Raw genomic sequence first — 19,356 nt, forward strand, 5'->3', positions numbered from 1 at the left:
CCTCTCTCTTCCTCAGGTGAGGCGAAAGGCCTTGCAAGAAGAGATCGATCGTGAGTCGGGCAAAACAGAAGCTTCTGAACCGAGGAAGTGGACAGTAAGTTTGATGTTCAGGCTCTGGTCAGTTGCATACCCTGGCATCCTGACAGCTCCTTCCTCACCATGCACCATGAAGAGCAGTGATGGAGACCATGTTAGTCCAGGCCCCAGAGGCTGTCCCAGTCTGCCTGCCGGCATTCTTCACTGCAGAACTTGTCCTAAGCTAATTTCCTTCCTTCTGAAAGGAGTGGAGTGCTAGTGAAGCAAGATAAGCAGCCTGAACCTTTGTCTCCTGCTGTGAACAGGTGGGGTGTCCCACACATTAGTCACTGAGGGTATGTGAAAAGCACTTTCCAGCAGTGGATGGTGACCTCAAAAGGCTGCTTGGACCAGAGCAGGAGGCAGAGGTGAAAGCAGTGTGTTAGCAGGCCTCTCTCAGGACTGCCTACAAGGTCCATTTGGAGGGGGAGTTTTCCAAACCAGGCCTGAGGAGATGGGACAGGAGAGAGTGCACTACAATGACCAGGAAGTCAGGCTGAAACGGGATGAGAGGGGATGTGGGCAAGGTGGTGGGCCATACCAGGCCAGCCTTGATGGCCATCGTAGGGAGTGTGCGCTGGGCTCCAAGTGCTGTGGGAGCTGCTGGAAGGCATTTATGTAGGGAAAGTGGGGAGTGGGTTGGAAGGCTCAGCCTCCAAGCCTGAGGATTGGGATGGGGCAGAGGGTAGAGAAAGAGAAGAAATCAGCTTCATAATCCAACAAGAGTTGTTAATAGATTGGATTTGGGGGAGAGGGAAAGAAGGATCCATATGACAGGGAAGCTTTGTCTGCCTTAACTGTCCTAAGCCTTCATAGTTTAACACAGGAACGAACAATTGATTTGGATCGAAAGACCTGAGTCCAGTTTCTGGCTCTGCCAGTTTCTGTCTCTGCCACTTTCTAGTTGTGGATTTGAGGCAGGCAGGGTCCCCTCTCTGAGCCTCAGTTTCCACACCCTGTAAATGAGACTTCTACTCTGGCCCAGCAGGGTATGAAGAGGGGCTTTGTTATGTTTCTTCCCTCTGGGTATTCTCTCCTTTCTCCCCAGCCTCATGAGCTGAGCAGAGCTGATAGAAACCCTTATTGAGTTGAGGAAGACAAGAAATGGCAGCGTCCTTCAGAACCCGTGGCCCCAGAGGCTGTACCTAGAAGGACCTGAGGGGGAGAAGGAGGATCCTAGAGCATAGGGGTGACATTTGCTCGGGACACTTTAGGTGGCATTGCCTCTCAGGACCTAGGGCACTTGTCCCTGAGGCGTGTGGTGAGGACTCGGACTGGCTGTGGACCCCTGCGGGAGGGTCCACTTTGAATGGGTCAGCATCCCTTGAAGAGCTAGCTCACCCGTGACTGGTCAGCCTGTGCTCAGACCCAGGGCAGGACTGTCAAGAGCTGGTTTCTTATCCTAGAAATTGTAGGACCGGGAAGCTGTAATTATGCCTACATCTGGGCCACTGTGAAGCTGCAAGAATTTGTCACTGCTCCACTCGGGGCAGGTGTAGCAGAGACTGGTTCTTACTGTTCTCCCAAATCTGACCTAGAAATAAGTGCTAAGCTGGGATTTGGCTTGCAAGTGGAAAGTTCCCAGGCAGTATGGAGGTCAGCAATTGGGGTGGGTTGGGAAGAATGACAAATTATCAAGGATTTAAAGTTGCCAAACATTGTGCTCTGGGTTGTTGGTGTAAAATCTGATTGAGTCCTTCACTGAAGCCATGTGAGAGGGTTATTACACTCCTATTTTATAGATGAGGACATTGAGTCTCAGAGAGATTGAGTAATTTGACCAGGGTCATGCAGGTGGGCTTGATCCTTGGGTCTGTGTGACTTCTAAGTCATCGTTTTCTTGAGCCGTGTTTCTTGTCTCACAGATATGGGAAGGACAGGGGTCTTTTCTTATGCAGCGCCTCTGAGGTCCTGCCTTGCATTTTCTTGAACACGGATGATTCATGTATAGGTGGTGGGGTACTCTGTACAGGAATTGGGAGCCCGGAGTTCCTGGAGTTCCTGGGCTGGCTCAGCCGTGGACTCAGCTGTGTGACCCTTGACCTCTCTGGGCCCCCACTCCCTGCTGTAAAATGCAGTGCTTGTGCAAAGAGATGTGCATTTGAGATTCCCACTTGGCGGCCACCTGCTTCCAACTGTCAGAAATCTTAGGCTGAGGGAAGAGTGGGCGCGGCCAGCTGGTGAGGTGAGGTGAGCTGGGCTGGGAGGTGTGTAGAGGTGTGCTGGGAGGTGAGATTGTTGGAGGTGAGCTGAGGTGTGAGGGGAAGAGTAAAGCAGACAGGCAGCTCCATGGTGTAGACCAGACCTGAGATGGAATTCCAGCAGGGCCATTAATGAAGCTTGTGCCCCCAGTTAGGCTGCAGACCTCTACTTCCTTATCAGTAGAACAGGGATGCTAATAGTATTCCTCATAGGGCTCCTGTTAGAAGTCCAGGACAATCCATTGATGTGTTGATGAGCACTGTGCCTGGCACAGAGTCAGCATTTAATCAGCTGGATCCTCCCTGGTGAGGCGGGGGTTGGAGAAAGGGCAGGGCTTTGGAAACCAGGAAAATAACCACCCTTTTTTCTTTTAACACAGGGAACTCAGTTTGGCCAGTGGGATACTGCTAGTTTTGAAAATGAGGAACAGAAACTGAAATTTCTCAAACTGATGGGTGGCTTTAAAAACGGGACCCCTTCACTCAGCCGCCCTTCTAACACAGTCGGAAGGCCCAACATGGCTCTCAGCAAGAAGGCAGCTGACGCCCTGCAGCGGAACCTGCAGCAGGACTACGACCGGGCCATGAGCTGGAAGCACAAGCGGGGCGCTGGCCTGGGCTTCTCCACCACCCCAGACAAAATCTTTTATATTGACAGGAATGCTTCCAAGTCGATCAAGTTTGAAGATTAAACTCTACTGTCCTTCAAAACAGCCAAAATTGCTATTACTATTCAATTACGCAGTTGAAAGCCATCTGACAACTGTCTCAGATCAAATCTCTGCAGAGATTAAGTTGAAAACTCTGGCCATGTGCTTGGACAAACTGGGGTCAGGGAGCTCATGTTTCAGAAGCCAAGAGAACATGTGAGTGACTGACGCCTACTATTTTGTGTAGTAAGCATTCCGTCCCTGTCTGTGAAGATATTAGCATATATAAATAATAGCTAAATTTGCTGAGTGCTTAGTATGTGCCAGGTACGTACTACTGTGTTCCCCTCGCATTAATGTAGTTAGTAATTATGAACTAGGTGCTATTATCCCCATCTTACAGATGAGGAAACTGAGGTTCAGGGATGAAGTAATAAAATTGCCCTGGTTCACCCAACCAGTAAGTGCCAAGTGCTGGACTTCTGTATCCCACATCCTGTATCACTATTCACTACTCCGAATGTCCCCTTCTAGGGAATTTTACCAGGAATACTTACGGGGGATGAAGTCTCTTGATTAAAGAGACAGAGGTTTTTGTTAGATGTCTAAATCTCAAATAGGAAGTAGAATTGATGGTCAACAGGTAAGGGCAAGCTCTCTTTCTTTTCCCATCCTGGAGGACCTTTAGGCAAAGAGGTCTGAATGGCCACCAAGCAGATGTGGCTGAGCTTCCTCTCCGTTTGGGAAATGTGTTTCTAAACCAATTTTGCCTTTTCCGGCTCTCCTGACTTCCATCCTCAGTGTTGAGCTTGGATTTAACCTTCATGCTTTAACTGAATTCTAACCAAGGCATTTTAGAGAGACTGTTAGTTTTAATGAACTAAATTCCCAAGGATACGTTTATTAGAATCTTTGTGACCACAAGGGAGAGAGTCCTAGGTGACTTGTGTGGTGGAGATCTGACGCCAGGAGGCCTGAATGTGCGGGCATGACACAGGAAGTTGCCTCCTCATGACACTGGTACCATATCTGGACTCTACAACCAGCTTCACGGAGCTCCAGGTACAATGACCTGAGTGACAAATGACCACCTTCTTCATTCACCTAGCAGTTTGCATCTGAAAATACAGATTCTGAGTGGGACATTTTCACATCACTTGGCCTGAATGCCTCCTATAGGCATCCCAGCTCAGGCAGGCCTAACTAAATAGCAGGATATTCAGTCTGTCACCGGGCAGGAAATCCTGATGTGTAGGAGATTGATTCAGCAACTCAACAAAGAAACATTGTTTTCCTCTCTGCTCCATCCACCCTATTGGCTTCATTGGGCTGCTTGAAAGAATGGCCGTAGCAATTGCAGGCACAATATCAAGATATTAAAACTTGCCAGAGGAAGAAGGAAAACCTTATGGTTCAGGGAAAGTTCCGGAAGACCTTTCATCGTAACTCATTGCTTAGCAGTGGGTCATATGCCCATTTCTGAGCCAGCCCCTGGCATGTGGAGGAAGATTCTCCTCAGGCCAGTCATAAAGGAAGAGTGAGGAGCAGACGCCGGTCGTGGGACAAACATGGAGTCCACTACTGTCCCAGTGGGCAGAGGTGAGGCAGGCCTGCCTGGGTGCAAGTAAGCATTGGCCAGGTCAGGAGTCCTGCAGATCTATGCTAGCGATGTTTCAGGAGGGGCCACTTTGCTCGGAATGTGAACTGTGCCTTTGATGGACTCAACCTTGAGTTGAGATACATAATGAAAGAGGCCATCTAAATGCCGGGAAGGTAAGGTTCTGCCTTTTGATTTAGCTCCTTCAGAGCACCTCCTCTCTTCACAGGGGGATAAATCTCTCCTGGCTTTGATCAACACTACAGGAATTCACTCACTGTACTGACTGCTTCTCTAACTGTTTTTAACTTGCCAAGAGATCACACTACAGCTTGGGCCTGCCTTGGCTTGTCAGGAAGGATTGTGCTCTGCCATCTCTTGGGTGATTCTGGAGAGTAGCTGATCCAGTCCACTGTCTGGTCCCCATAGTGATAGTTCTCATTAGCGTGTGATGGTCAGGCCTTTCCCCTCCTGTCATTTAGTATATGTAGTCTGTGTAACGGGATTTGAGTTTTAAACCTAATGGGTCACCATTGGCTGAAGAGTTCCACTGGCCCAGGGAAAGTTTATGATAGTTTGTTTCTGAAGCAGGGTCTAGCCAGTGCAGGTGGAACAGCTAAGACAGCAGGATGTCCAGTGACCTCAGAATGGACTTAGTCTTGGTCTGCATTGACAAGACTGGCAGAGATGCCATTTCTCAGAGAGCAGGTCTCTGTCCTGTAGCAGTCCCGCTGTCCCGGGAGGACTTTCACTCTGAGCTTCCTGTGTTAGCTGGGCCCTCTCCTTTGTACATTAAACAACATTGGCTTGTGCCACTTCTGCCCCTTTTTGCCATGTCCAGTGCCATCAGCCTGCAAGGGTTTTTTGGTGTGTGTCATCTCCTATGTTCTTGATGTCTTGACTCTGTGGAACATACCATGTCTCCACTGCAAAAGGAGGTTTGGGGATTTTTTACTCAGAATTGGGGCAGGAGAAGTCTTGGCATATAACACAGTCAGGGTCTTGGTTGAATATTTAACAGCCCTTTTCTCGTTTTTCCCTTGGTGATTTCTCAGTTGACCGACCCTCCTTCTCTGTGGCAGGGTCCTTCCCTCCTTAGAGTTGTCCTTATCCAGCTATTGCTGAAACCTCATGATTTCCTAATTGCTTCTCCGCAGTGATTGCTGCTGTTTCTACTTTATTAGCCCACTAGACCCTGCCCCGAGGCTTGTTTTCCTTATCTAGACTGGCCCATCAAAAGTGTTTGCTAGATCGACAAAGTTCTCCTCTAAAAGAAATTGTGTATTCAGCTCTACAGACAGAATTATTCAGGTTTGTATACCCCCACCTAGATGTCCATGTCCCAGTCATGAGAATTTAGGAGTATTAGGACACAAAACAAAAAGGAGTTTAGGGTAGCAGATGGAATTACAGTTACCAGTCAGGTGACCTTAAAATTATCCTGGATTGTCTGATTGGGCCCAGTTTAATCATAACAGGTCCTTAACTATAGAAGAGGGAGGCAGAAATGTGGAAGAGAATTGTAAGAACAACTCAACAAGGGGAGCCTGGGTGGCTCAGTGGGTTAAGCCTCTCCCTTCGGCTCAGATCATGATCTCAGGGTCCTGGGATTGAGTTCCGCGCCGGGCTCTCAGCAGGAAGCCTCCTTTCTCCTCTCTCTCTCTCTGCCTGCCTTTTTGCCTACTTATGATCTGTGTCGAATAAATAAATTAAATATTAAAAAAAGAAGAAGAACAACAACAAGCTGTTGCTGGTTTTTAGAGGAAGGGGCCACAAGCCAAGGAATGCAGGTGCCCTCTAGAAGCTAGAAAAGTCAAGAAAACATTCTTCCCCAGAGCCTCCAGAAGGAACAAAGCCCTGCCCACACCTTCACTTTGAGGTAAAGTCCCCTAAGACCTGTTGGAGTTGGAACAAATAGATCTGCAAGGTGAAAGAATTGTATTGTTGTAAGCCACTAAGTTTGTGGTAATTTGTTAAAGCAGCAATAGAAAAGTTGTATAGGTCTCATGCAGAACTTTTCTTCATTTTTTTTAATCTTATTTCCTAAAATTCTTTGAATTTTTATTGTTCTGTTGTCCTTTGTACTAACAGTAGACTTCATCCCCTGTAGGCTGTGATTTTCAGACACTGGCTAATTGATTCAGTAATGGGCTAAGGAAAACCACGAAGGATCATAGAAAATCTGAGCCTTTGCCTGGGCCTGGGCCTGGTGACAGTTCTGAAGCTCCTTTGGTGTAATGAATATTCAACCTAATACGAAAGTCCAAATTCATGTCAATTTAAGAACATTACGTTACTCAGGCTTGGGAATGAACACTGGTAAGAACAACCTCAGAGTAGAAGAAAGGACTTAAAGCGGGTTTCTTGTGAATTTGCCAATTGTGTTTTCATTTAAACGGTATCACATAGTTAACAGTGGTATATGAAATAATATTAACGGAAATAATTTTTGTGAAATAAAGATCATTTGGTAATATTTGAGCAATACCACCATGTTTTCTGAATTTCTGTATGTTTTGTCCAGTAAAGGGGAGCAAAAGGGGTTATTCTTCAGTATCCATTGTTCTTTAATGTTGGCTCTTTTCTCAGGCTGGGGCCCTGGGGGTTCACAGTTCAGTTGGCCAAGAAATCCATAGCATATTCTTTGGTCCTAAACTGTTCAGTAAAAATAGGAGTTTAATATAAATTTAATTTTTAAATTATTTTAGCTACGTTTACTGAGATTGTGTGAACTATAATCCTATATTTCACAGGATAGAGAGGATATGTAATTTATGTCCATTTTATACCTTCCAAATCCACAACTTGGATTAAGTGGGTGCATTTTCCTGAGCCCAGGCTTCTAGGCTATGAATACCACCAATCAATATTAATGCTTTTACTGATTGAAAATAAAATGTCAGTTGAAGCTCATCAGCAGTAATACAAGAATCAGATTTCAGATTCCAGATTCCAAAAATCTGGTGGTAAAAAAAATAGAATCACATGCAGTTTAGAATTATGGCTGCAGAGCGAACAGAACAGTATGTTTAGACAAGTTCTTTTCTGGATGAAGAGAGTCAGAAGTAATTAAATGAACAGTCATGAACATAAACATTCCTTGGGGAGGTTTATTCAGTTATACAATACTTTCCACTGAAGCCACAGAGGGAATTGCAGATTTGACCTCACTTTCTCTAATCCACCATTGTGTTTTTTAAAACTTATTTTTAAAAGTATTTGGCATACACATTATTAGTTTTATGTGTACAACATAGTCATTTGATGTTTTATATGCATTAAAAAATGCCTACCACAGAAAGTATAATTACTATCTTTCACTGTACAAAGTTATTAAAATATTACTGATAGTAATCCCTCTGCTTACTTGTATCCCTGTACTTTACTTATTTTATAACTGGAAGTTTGTATCTCTTAATCCCCTTCGACTGTTTCCCTCTTCCCACCTCCCTGCCCTCTGGCAACCACCAGTATCTTTGTATTTTTGAGTCTGTTTCTGTTTTTGTTTATTTGTTTCTTTACAATCAAATTGTATGAAATTATATGGTATTTGTCTTTTTGCAACTTATTTCACTTACCATAAGCTTGTAGTGTATCCATATAGTTGGAAAAGGCAAGATTTTGTTCTTTTTTATGGCTGAGTAATATTCCTCTGTGTGTGTGTGTCCCCACACCGTATTATCAGTAGACATGTAGAATGTATCTGTATCTTGGCTATCATTGTAAATAATGCTGGGATAAACATAACGTTGTATATATTTTTTTGAATCCGTGTTTTTGGTTTCTTTTGGGTAAACACCCAGAAGTGGATTGTATGGTATTTCTAATTTCTTGAGGAACCTCTACTGTTTTCTACAGTGGCTGCACCAGTTTACATTCCCACCAACAATGCATGGAGCTTCCCTTTTCTCCACACCCTCCACAACACTTGTTATTTCTTGTCTTTTTGATTATAGTCAATCTGACAGGTGTGAGGTGATGTCTCACTGTAATTATCATTTGCATTTTCCTGGTGATGAGTGATGTTGAGCATCTTTTCATCTTTTGGTCATCTATATGTCTTCTTCGGAAAAAATGCCTGCTCAGGTCCTCTGTCCATTTTCAGTTGAATTATTTGAGGGGTTTTGGTGTTTAGTTGTATGAGGTTTGTTTTTTTTAAATATGTTTTGAATATTAACTCCTTATCGAATATTTACACATATATTCTCCCATTTAGTAGTTTGCCTTGTTTCATTGATAATTTCCTTTGCTGTGCAAAAGCTTTTTAATAGTCCAGTTATTTAGTTTTGCTCATGTTGCCCTTGCCTGAGGAGACAGATCCAGAAAAATGTTAAGACCATTGTCTAAGCGTTTACTGCCTAGGTTTTCTTCCAGGAGTTTTTTACGGTTTCAGGTCTTACATTTAAGCCTTGAATCCATTTTGAATTTTTTTTTTTTTTTAACATTTATTTTCCTTTTGGGACGCGTGGGTGGCTCAGTCGGTTAAGCCACTGCCTTCGGCTTAGGTCATGATCCCAGGGTGCTGGGATCGAGTTCTGCATCAGGCTCCTTGCTCAGAGGGGAGCCTGCTTCTCTCTGCCTCTGCCTGCCACTCTGCCTGCTTGTGTGCTCGCTTTCTTTCAAATAAAATCTTTAAAAATTTCTTTTACTTTATTTGTTTGAGAGAGCATGAGAGGGGAGAGGTCAGAGGGAGAAGCAGACTCCCTGCTGAGCGGGGAACCCAGTTTGGGACTCGATCCTGGGACTCCAGGATCATGACCTGAGCTGAAGGCAGTTGCTTAACCAACTGAGCCACCCAGGCGCCCTGAATATATTTTTGTATGTGGTGTAAGAAAGTGGTACAGTTTCATTCTTTTGATGTACCTGTCCACTTTTCCCAGCACCACTTATTGAGGAGACTGTCTATCTCCCCATTTAGATCCTTGGATCTGTTGTCATAGGGTAATTGACCATATAAGTGTGGGTCTATTTCTGGGCTCTCTGTTCTCTTCTGTTGATCTATGTGTCTGTGCCAGTACTGTTGCTGTTTTGATTACTATTGCTTTGTAGTGTAGTTTGAAATCAGGGGCGCCTGGGTGGCTCAGTGGTTTAAGCCTCTGCCTTCGGCTCAGGTCATGATCTCAGGGAGCCTGCTTCCTCCTCTCTCTCTGCCTGCCTCTCTGCCTACTTGTGATCTCTGTCTGTCAAATAAATAAAAATCTTAAAAAAAAAAAAAAAAGAAGAAATCTGGAATTGTGCAACATCCAGCTTTGTTTTTCCTGTCCCAAGACTGCTTTGGGAATCATGGTTCCATACAACTTTAAGGATTGTTTGTCCAGTTTTGTGGAAAATGCCATAGGTATTTTGATAGGGATTGCACTGAACCTGTAGATTGCTTTGGGTGGTACAGACATTTTAACAGTACTCTTCCAATCCATGAGCATGGTATATCTTTCCATTTATTTATGTGACCTTCAGTTTCTTTTATCAGTGTCTTACAATTTTCAGTATAGTTCTTTCACCGCCTTGTTAAATTTATCCTTAGGTATGTATGTATTCCACTGTAGTTAACATGCAGTATAATATTAGTTCAGGGGCGTAATACAGTGATTCAGTAATTCTGCACATTACTGACTGCTCATCATAATAAGCAGTCTTCATCTATTTTTACCCACCCCTCACCCACCCTACCCACCTGCCCTCTGGAAACCATCAGTTCTCTTAGTTAAGAGTCTGTTTTTTGGTTTGTCTCTTTTTTTTCTTTGTTCATTTGTTTTCTTAAATTCCCCATCATATGGTATTTGTCTTTCTCTGACTTTTTTCATTTATACTCTCTAGATCCGTGTTGCAAATGGCAAGATTTTCTTTTTATGGCTGAGTAATATTCAAGTGTGTACGTGTCACATTTTCTTGATCCATTCATCTACTGATGGACAGTTGGGCTGCTTATATTCAAAATAATTATTGATAGGAATGTATGTATTGCCATTTTGTTGCTTGTTTTATGGTTGTTATGTAGTTCTGTTCCTTTTGCTCTCTTTTCTCACTGTTTTCTGGCTTTCTTTAGTGGTATACTTGGACTCCTTTCTCTTTCTTTTTGCATGTCTATTACTGATTTTTGATTTGTGTTACCATTAGGTTTGTAAATAACATGTGTACATCAGTGTATATAAAGTTGATGGTCCCTTAAGTTTGAATCTGTTCTTTACTCCCCCCCCCCCATTTAAAGTATACGGTGTCATACTTTACATCCTTTTATTTTGTGAAACCCTTGACTGATATTTAAAGATATACTTAATTTTCCTACTTCTGTGCTTTCTGCTTTTCTTCCTCCTCTCTATCGTCTTTCCTTTCTACTCAGAGAGTCCCCTTTAACATTCTTGTCCAGCTGGTTTAGTGGTCATGAATTTAACTTTTATTTGCCTGGGAAACACTTTCTTATTCTGAATGATAGCCTTGCTGGATAGAGTATTCTTGGCGGCACGTTTTTTTCCTTTCAGCACTTTGAATATATCGTGCCACTCCCTTCTGGCCTGCAAACATTTCTGCTGAAAAATCACCTGATTGCCTTACAGGGTTTCACTTGTATGTAACTGTTTTCCCTTGTAGCTTTTAAAATTCTCTATTACTGCTGTTTCCCATGTTAATTACTAAAAATGTGTCTTGGTGTGGACCTCCTTGGGTTGATTTTGATGGGGGCTCTCTCTGCCTCAGATCTGGATTTCTGTTTCCTTAGCCAGATTTGGGAACTTCTCAGCTATTATTTTTTAAACTTTCTGCCCTCTTTTCTCTTTATTCTCCTTCTGGGATCCATATAATGCAAACTATTGTTATGCTGATAGTGTCGCTGAGTTCCCCAAGTCTGTTTTCATTGTTTTTTCTCTTTCCTGTTCAGTTTGATTGCTTTCTATTACTCTGTCCTCTAGTTATTAATCATTCTTCTGCTTCCTCTAGTCTACTATTTATCCCATCTAGTATAGTATGAATTTCATTTATTGAGTTATCTCTGATTAGTTCTTATGTTTTCTGTCTCTTTGGAGGACCTCAGACCCTTTAACACTCTTTTCTGCAGTCCAGTGGGTATCTTTATGGCCATTGCTTTAAATTCTTTATCAGGCATATATATTATTTGTCTCTATTTTGTTTAGCTCTCTGGTTTCGATTTTGTCTTGTTCTTTCATTTGCGACATTCCTTTATGTCCTCATTTTGTCTCTGTGTGTCTGTTTCTATATGTTAGGAAGGTCAGCTACCTCCCCTATTCGTGAAAGTAGTGGCTTACGAAGAAGAGGTCCTGTAGTGCCATGCAGTGTCCTGTTTGCCGGAACCTGGTGTTTCAGGGGTGTTTACTGTGTGTGTTGAGTGCCCTGTTACTGCGGCTGAACTGCTTTTGCCTTAAGCTGTCTGCAGTGGCCCTTTGCCTTTGTGGGTACGGTTTGGTCCCTGTGTTAGTGGGTCAATGTTGGGCCACCTCAGGCTTGAGTTGAGTCAGACCAAGTGTTTGCCACAGATGCAGCACCTTTGTCCTTGGAGACATGTCCCAAGGATCCTTGCCCCTGCAGAACATGCTCTTAGTAAACCAATCTCCCTCTTGTATACCCCAGGCATTTTTCAAACTGCTACTTCTATGTTTTATCTCCATGGGGCTGTTTCTTGTACAGTCTAAGGATAGTCAGTTTCCTATTGTCCTGGCTCTCCCAGAGCTGAGCCCTCTGATTTTTAAAGTTCCAGGTGTCAAGCTGCATTGATTTTAAGAACTAGTGATATTATGCCCCTCTGCTTTTCAAAGCTTAGTGTTATGGGGATTCATCTTTCCTGGGTGGGCTCCTCATGCCTGGGGTGCCTGGTGGGAGGGTCTGTTTCTTTACCCTGTCCATGCCCGTGGCAGCCCTCCCTCATGTGGATAGTTCTGTAGTCATTTTAGCTCCCAGCTGGGCCTCAACTTTTCCTACCCTCTTCAGTATGGCCTCTTCTCTACGTTCAGCTGTGGAGAGTCTGCTTTGTCCTGTTTTACCCTTTTTAATGTGGTTGTAAATAGTTTTAAAAACTTTTTCCTGGGGTGCCTGGGTGGCTCAGTGGGTTAAGCCTCTGCCTTCAGCCCAGGTCATGGTCTCAGCCTCAGGGTCCTGGGATCGAGCCCCACATCTGGCTCTCTACTCAGCAGGGAGCCTGCTTCTCCCTCTCTGCCTGCCTCTCTGACTACTTGTGATCTCTCTCTGTCAAATAAATAAATAAAATCTTTAAAAAATAAAAATAAAAACTTTTTCCTCCTGCTAGTTTATTATTGGCATATAAAAATGAAGCAGATGTATTAATTTTGTATCCTGCAACTTCTACTGAATTCATTTATTATGGTGAGTTTTGGGATTTGGGGGGTTTTTGTTTTTGGTCTTTAGGGTTTTCTGTATAGCAAGATTTCTGCAGGTCTGCTGTGGGAGGGGACCTGTAACCATCTAAAACTACCAAGCAGACTTGCACAAATCATGTCATCTGCAAATAGTGACAGTTTTACTACTTTACCAGTTTGGATGCTTTTTCTTTTTCTTACATGATTGTTATGGCTCAGACCCCTGTGCTATGTGACGAAACATGGGAGAGCAAACATTCTTGTCCCGTGTCTGATCTTAGAGGAAAAGCCTTCAGCTTTTCGATATTGGGTATGATGTTAGTTGTGGGTTTGGGCTTTTATTATGATGAAGTATGTTCCCTCCATGCCCCCTGTGTAGAGAGTTGTTATCACGAATAGGTGAATTTTGTCAGAATTTTTTTTTTGGATCTCATGAGATGATCATGATTTTTAATCCTTCATTTTGTTAATGTAGTGTATCACATTGGTTGATTTGCAGATACTGAACTATCCTTGCATCCCTGGAGTAATTCCCATTTGATCTTGGTGAGTAATCCTTTAAATGTTTTATTGAATTTGGCTTGCTAATATTTTGTTGAGGATTTTTGCACTGGTGTTCATCAGGGATATCATTGGCTTATAATTAGCATTTTCCACCCTGTAGTATGTATCTTTATCTGTTTTTGGTTTCAGAGTAATGCTGGCCTCATAGAATTTGGAAGCATTGTTTCCTCTTCAGTTTTTTGCAATAATGGAAAAGGACAGGTGTTTAACTCTTCAATTTAACTCTTTAAATGTTTGGCTTTACCTGTGAAGCTATCAGGCCCTGGACTTTTGTTTTTTGGGAGGTTTTGGGTTACTCATTCAATCCCATTACTAGTAACTATTCTATCCAAATTTTCTGTTCTTGATTCAGTTTTGGAAGATTATATGTGCCTAGCAATTTGTCCATTTCTTCTAGATTGTCCAGTTTGTTGGCATACAGTTTTTTTGTAGTAGTCTCTTACGATTCTTTGTATTTCTGTAGTGTCAGTTGTAACTTCTCCTTCATGTCTGATTTTATCTATCTGAGTCCTCTTTTTTCTTTAGTGCAGCTAAAGGTTTATCAGTTTTTTCAAGAACCACTTCTTGGATTCATTGGTCTTTGTTGTTGTTGTTGGGTTCGTGTTTTTTGGTCTCTATTTCATTTATTTCCACTCTGATCTTCATTCCTTCTGCTAACTTTGGGCTTGTTTGTTCTTTTTCTAGTTCCTTTAGTTGTAAAGTTAGATTGTGTTATTTTTCTTGTTTCTGTATCGCTATAAATTTCCATCTTAGAACTGCTTTTTCTGTGTCCCAAAGATTTTGAAACATTGTATTGCCATTATTATTTGTCTTGGTATTTTTTAAATTTCCTTTTTGGTTTCTTCATTTACCCGTTGGTTGTTTAGTACCATGTTGTTCAGCGTCTATGTGTTTGTGGTTTTTATAATTTTTTCTTTTGATTGCTAGATCTTATGGCCTGAAGTGAGTCTCTTGATCCTATGGATGTCTTTTTATTTCTTTATCATTCTTTCAGTAACCCTATGTCTTTGGATTGGAGCATTTAGTCCATTTACATTTAAAGTAAGTATTGATAGGTATATACATTTGCCCTTGAATAAGGTGGTGGTTAGGGACACTGACTGACCTCCGTGCAGTTGAAAATCCACATGTAACTTTTGAGAGCCCCAAAACTTAACTATTAATAGTCTGCTGTTGACCAGGAGCCTTGCTTGGTAACATGAACAGTTGACTGACACATAGTTTGTATGTTAGATGTACTATATACTATATGCTTAAAGTAAGAAAATCATAAGGAATAGAAAAGACATTTACAGTATTGTATTTAACATTTACATGTAAAAACATGTATAGTTCAGACCTTTGCTGTTGAAGGGTTAGCTGTACTTGCATTTTAATTGTTTTCTGGTTGTTTTCTGTTCTCTCTCTTTCATTAGTGACTTTTAGTCTTATGCTTGGATTCTTTGATATTTTGTGTGTCTATTAAAGGTTTTTGGTTACCATGAGGTTCATTTATAACAATGTATAGCAGTCTATTTTAATGGTCACTTCAGTTTGAACATATTCTAAAAGCACTGCATTTTTACTGCCCTCCCCTTCCACATTTTATGTATTTTACATCTATATGTACTTTACATCTTTTTATCTTGTGTATCCATTAACTAATTATGGTAGATAAAATTGATAATGTTTTTGTCTTTCATACTATTATAAATGATTGATTTACTATGTTTATCAGTGAAGTTTTTTCTTTCATAATTTTCATCTAGGTATGTCCTTTTACACTTAAAGGAGTCCTTTTATCATTTCTTGTAAGGCTGGTTTAGTGGTGGTGAACTCTTTTATTTGGGACACTTTATTTCTCTAGCAATTCTGAATGATACTCTTGACAGGTATTCTTGGCTGTAGGGTTTTTTGTTGTTTATTCCCCCACCCCCACCCCACCCCAGCACTTGGAATAGATGACACCATTCCTTTCTGGCCAACATAGTTTTTGCTGAAAAATCAGTTGATAGCCTTGTGGTATGTTATTAGTTGCTTTTCTTCTACTGCTTCTAAGGTTTTCATTAATTTTTGACATTGTAACTACAGTTGACCCCTGAACAATGCAGGGATTAGAGGCACCGATCCCCCTGTGCAGTTGAAAATCGACATAACTTTTGACTCTCCCCAGTTTTACTAATAGCCTGCTGTTGACCAGAAGTCTTAGACAGCTGTTGGGCACGTATTTTCTGTCATATGTATTATATACTGTATTCTTAAAGTTGGAAAAATGAGAAATCAGAAAATATAGTACTGTACTGTATAAAAGAAATATTCACATGTAAGTGTTTTTGTGTTGTTCAAGGGCCAACTTTATCATATGTCTTGGTGTGGACCTCTTTGGATTCATCTTGTTTGCGACTCTCTGTGCTTTCTGGTTCTATAATGTCTATTTCCTTTTCTAGATTGTAGAATTTATTAGGTATTATTCAATTAAGTTTTCTGGTTTTTTTCTCTCTCCTCTCCTGGGATGCTGGTAATGCCAATGTTCGGCTTGATTTCTAAAACCCTGTGTTCCAGATTGCTGATTCATTTTTCTGCACCCTCTAATTTGATGTTGATACACTAGATGGTATTTTTCATTTGTTGCTGTATTTGGCTCTGACTGGTTCCTCTTTATATTTTCTATCTGTTAAAGTTCTCATTGAATTCAAGTCCAGCTAGCATCTTTATGACTGTTACTTTGAATTCTTTATCAGGTAGATTGCTTATCTCTGGCTCACTTTTGAGATTTTGTTTTGGTTCTTTTATTTGGGATGTATTCCATTTTGTCTACTCTGTATTTAGTAGGTCAGCTACATCTGGTCTTGAAGGTAGTGACCTTCTATAGAAGGCATCCTGTGGGGCCGAAAGTGCTGTCTTCCTAGGCCACCGAAGCAGGTGCTCCAGGCATGTCCACGTGTGGGCTGTGTGAGCAGCAGTGAGATTTGGCCACAACCGCTATGAGCATTGTAGTAAGCCTAAGTTGTGCTTTTTGAGAAGGTAGGTCCGAAGAGGAATGCCTAGTCAGTGCCAGCGGTTCTAGCAAGGTAGACAGGAAGTGTCAGAACTGGTACCTGCCAGCATTGGACGAGGTGGGCTGAACAAGGGCAAGGCAGTGGACCTTCTAACTCTTCCCTTCCCAGAGAAAATTTCTATAGACTTGCCCATCCCAGCACATGCCTTAAAATTAGTAAATGTCCTTCAAGTATAACCCAGCACTTTCTAAACTGCTGCCTTGGCGCTGGGTCTCAGAGTGATTAAGAGTACACCCTCAGGGGCGCCTGGGTGGCTCAGTGGGTTAAAGCCTCTGCCTTCAGCTCCAGTCATGATCTCAGGGTCCTGGGATCAAGCCCCACATCGGGCTCTCTGCTTAGCGGGGAGCCTGCTTCCCACTCTCTCTCTTCGTACCTCTCTGCCTACTTGTGATCTCTGTCAAATAAATAAATAAAAATCTTAAAAAAAAAAAGTACACCCTCAGTTTTCTATAGCCTTTGGCTCTCCCGAGTTAAGCCCCCCAGATTTCCAGAGTTCAACATCATGGGAGCTCATCTTCCTGGTGCTACATACCCCACCCAGTGAGGGGCTTGACCCTCGCCACTTATGGGTGATAGCCCTCCACTTTATGGCTCACTGTGCCAGAGATGGGGTTCTTGACCTCATCTCTGCCCCTCCTCCCCTCCTCACTGCAGCTTTTTGTCCCCAGCTGTGTAAGAGCCATTGCACTGTCTTCGGATCGTTCTGAGTGAGTTGCATGTTGTGTAGCTGCATCATTGGCAAGTCTGTGGGAAAGGTGAGTTCAGCACCTCCTTACTCTGCCATCTTCCCAGGGGTTCCAGGGGGTGCAGTGGGGCTCCCTGCCGGTGGTGCTTGTGTTTGCCCTGGAGCTGTGGCTGGGCACCCACTGCCTTGTGGCCAGGGGGGTACCACATACTCCTGAGCCGCCGCCCCTGGTCTTGTGTGTTGCTGAGAGCTAGGTGTACACCAGCAGATTCCAAGTCCTATCAAGAACTGCTTTTGATAGGAAAGTTGATGGCACCAACTACCTTGTATCAGTCTTCTATGGGGGTTTAGACAACATTCAATTCCAGACTTGAGGCCTTCAAATTAGGTAACAGTGGCTCTTTAAAAGTAGACACATTTCAAGGTTCTTTTTCTAGTTTTAAAAAAAACAACATACACACATGACAGACATTACTTGCATTCTTCTGTTTCTTGATAAAGGCCGATCTCAAGGCCGTTGTGCAAAGACACTGCTACTCTTGTGAACAAGACTGGATTTTAATGCTCTGACAATTCCTACTTCTTCACTGTCAAAATAATCTGAGTAGAGGCCAAAGCTTAAACCAATTCATATATGTAAAAATTAAAAAAAGTAAAGCAGGTCTTTCTGGACTTAGCTTCACAGCCCCAGTCAGGTCCTTGTTTGCAGAGGGAGCCTGAGGGCCAGTTCAGTCAGATGACCCATCTCTGGTTGTTTGCTTCGCTTCTTGATGTATTCCAGAGTTTTCACCTAGGAGGAAAAAGAATGATCAGTATCCTTTCTGGTTCACCAGTGAGCCAACAAATCAACCATATTGTGAGCTCATGCTTTCTTACAGCTAAAGTCTTAAAGGATAAAGGAGGAGAAGAAAGCAACAAAGTCTTTAAAGTTTGGGACGCCTGAGGGGCTTCGTCAGTTAAGGGTCTGCCTTTAGCTCAGGTCATGATCTCAGGGTCCTAGGATTGAGCCCCCTCAGCTGGGAACTTGCTTCTCCCTCTCCCTTTGCCACTCCCCCTGCTTGTGCTGGTTTGCCCTCTCTCAAATTTTTTAAAAAGATTTTATTTGACAGAGAGCACAAGTAGGCAGAGTGGCAGACAAAAGAAGAGGGAAAAGCAGTCTCCCTACTAAGCAGAGAGCCCAGTGTCGGGCTCCACCCCAGGACTCTAACGTGAGCCGAAGGCAAACACTTAACTGACTGAGCCACCCATGAGACTGAGTGCCCCATTAATAAGTAAAATTCTTTTTTAAAAAATGAACGAAAGCAAAGTCTCTAAGTACAACTTCTTAGATTATAATTTGTTTATAAAGTCAGATTTTGGTGTGACCAGGAATAGCGGATATTTTTATATATGGGTATTTTATCAGAGGGAACAAAAAGAAGGGGAGACTAGGATTTGTTGAGGCCAGTTGTGCTCTGGCCAGTGGGTTTATGTCGTTCACCAGGACCCCCATGCCTTCCCAGTGCCTCACCATGGTCCTGGTATCTGCACAGCCGTGCCTCTGTGCCAGGTGCCACAGGTTGACAGAGAGCTGGTTGAGTCTGTTGTTGCGCAGGTCCCCATGGGCCAAGATGCTATTAAAGAAGGAAAGGCCCAGCGAGCTTTGGCGCTTCAGAGCCTGAAATAGAAAAGAGAGATTACCCTCTGGCAGTGGGGCTCAGGCTGGGTGCAGCGTTGATGCCAGCTCTACCAGGGATCGTCTGGAGGGCAAGCTGCGTAACCTCCCAAGTCCCACCTTCATCTGTAGGAGAGTAAGGCAGTGCCAGCTCATAGGGTAGGTGAGGAATGAGATGAAGCATTAAAGGCCCTTCATTCTGTGCCTCCTACATGGGTATTACTTATGAAATGGAAGCAGAAGCAAGTGATAGGCCTTCTTGCAAGTACAAATGAGAACTGAAAGGCTGCAATCAAATGTCCTTCAGATGTATCCTCTAGCCACCCAAAGTTATGGTCACTATCCACGGCAGAAATAAAGACCAATGACAGCTCCCCATAAATGGCTCAGGCCTAGCTTTCATAAGAACTATTCTATAGGGGCACCTGGGTGGCTCAGTGGGTTAAAGCCTCTGTCTTCAGCTCAGGTCATGATCCCAGGGTCCTGGGATCAAGCCCCATATCCGGCTCTCTGCTCAGCAGGGAGCCTGCTTCCTCCTCTCTCTCTGCCTGCCTCTCTGCCTACTTGT

General features: G+C 43.0%; 2 protein-coding genes across 8 annotated transcripts in view; one reads left to right on the top strand and one right to left on the bottom strand.

The window, feature by feature from the left end:
* Positions 1-19,356, top strand: part of KNOP1 (lysine rich nucleolar protein 1) — a 35,800-nt gene that overhangs the window by 15,165 nt on the left and 1,279 nt on the right. For 2 of the 5 annotated variants that reach the window (XM_045994210.1, XM_045994211.1), the window contains 2 exons: positions 17-94; positions 2,657-7,951. In XM_045994210.1, the coding sequence (XP_045850166.1) occupies positions 17-94; positions 2,657-2,968 (390 nt within the window). In that variant the 3' untranslated portion in view covers positions 2,969-7,951. Of the gene's footprint in view, positions 1-16; positions 95-2,656; positions 7,952-13,346; positions 13,394-17,117; positions 17,758-19,356 lie in introns of those variants that run through there. The other 3 variants (XR_006816747.1, XR_006816746.1, XR_006816748.1) reach the window with 3 other exon arrangements.
* The window catches only part of VPS35L (VPS35 endosomal protein sorting factor like), a 120,739-nt gene continuing 119,056 nt past the window's right edge, over positions 17,674-19,356 (bottom strand). For all 3 annotated transcript variants that reach the window (XM_045994207.1, XM_045994208.1, XM_045994209.1), the window contains 2 exons: positions 18,645-18,791; positions 17,674-17,924 (listed from right to left, as the gene is read on the bottom strand). In XM_045994207.1, coding sequence (XP_045850163.1) covers positions 17,826-17,924; positions 18,645-18,791 — 246 coding nt within the window. In that variant the 3' untranslated portion in view covers positions 17,674-17,825. The remainder of the gene's footprint in view (positions 17,925-18,644; positions 18,792-19,356) is intronic.

Source organism: Meles meles, chromosome 21, assembly GCF_922984935.1.
Source record: "Meles meles chromosome 21, mMelMel3.1 paternal haplotype, whole genome shotgun sequence".
In the NCBI taxonomy this organism is placed as follows: domain Eukaryota; kingdom Metazoa; phylum Chordata; class Mammalia; order Carnivora; family Mustelidae; genus Meles; species Meles meles.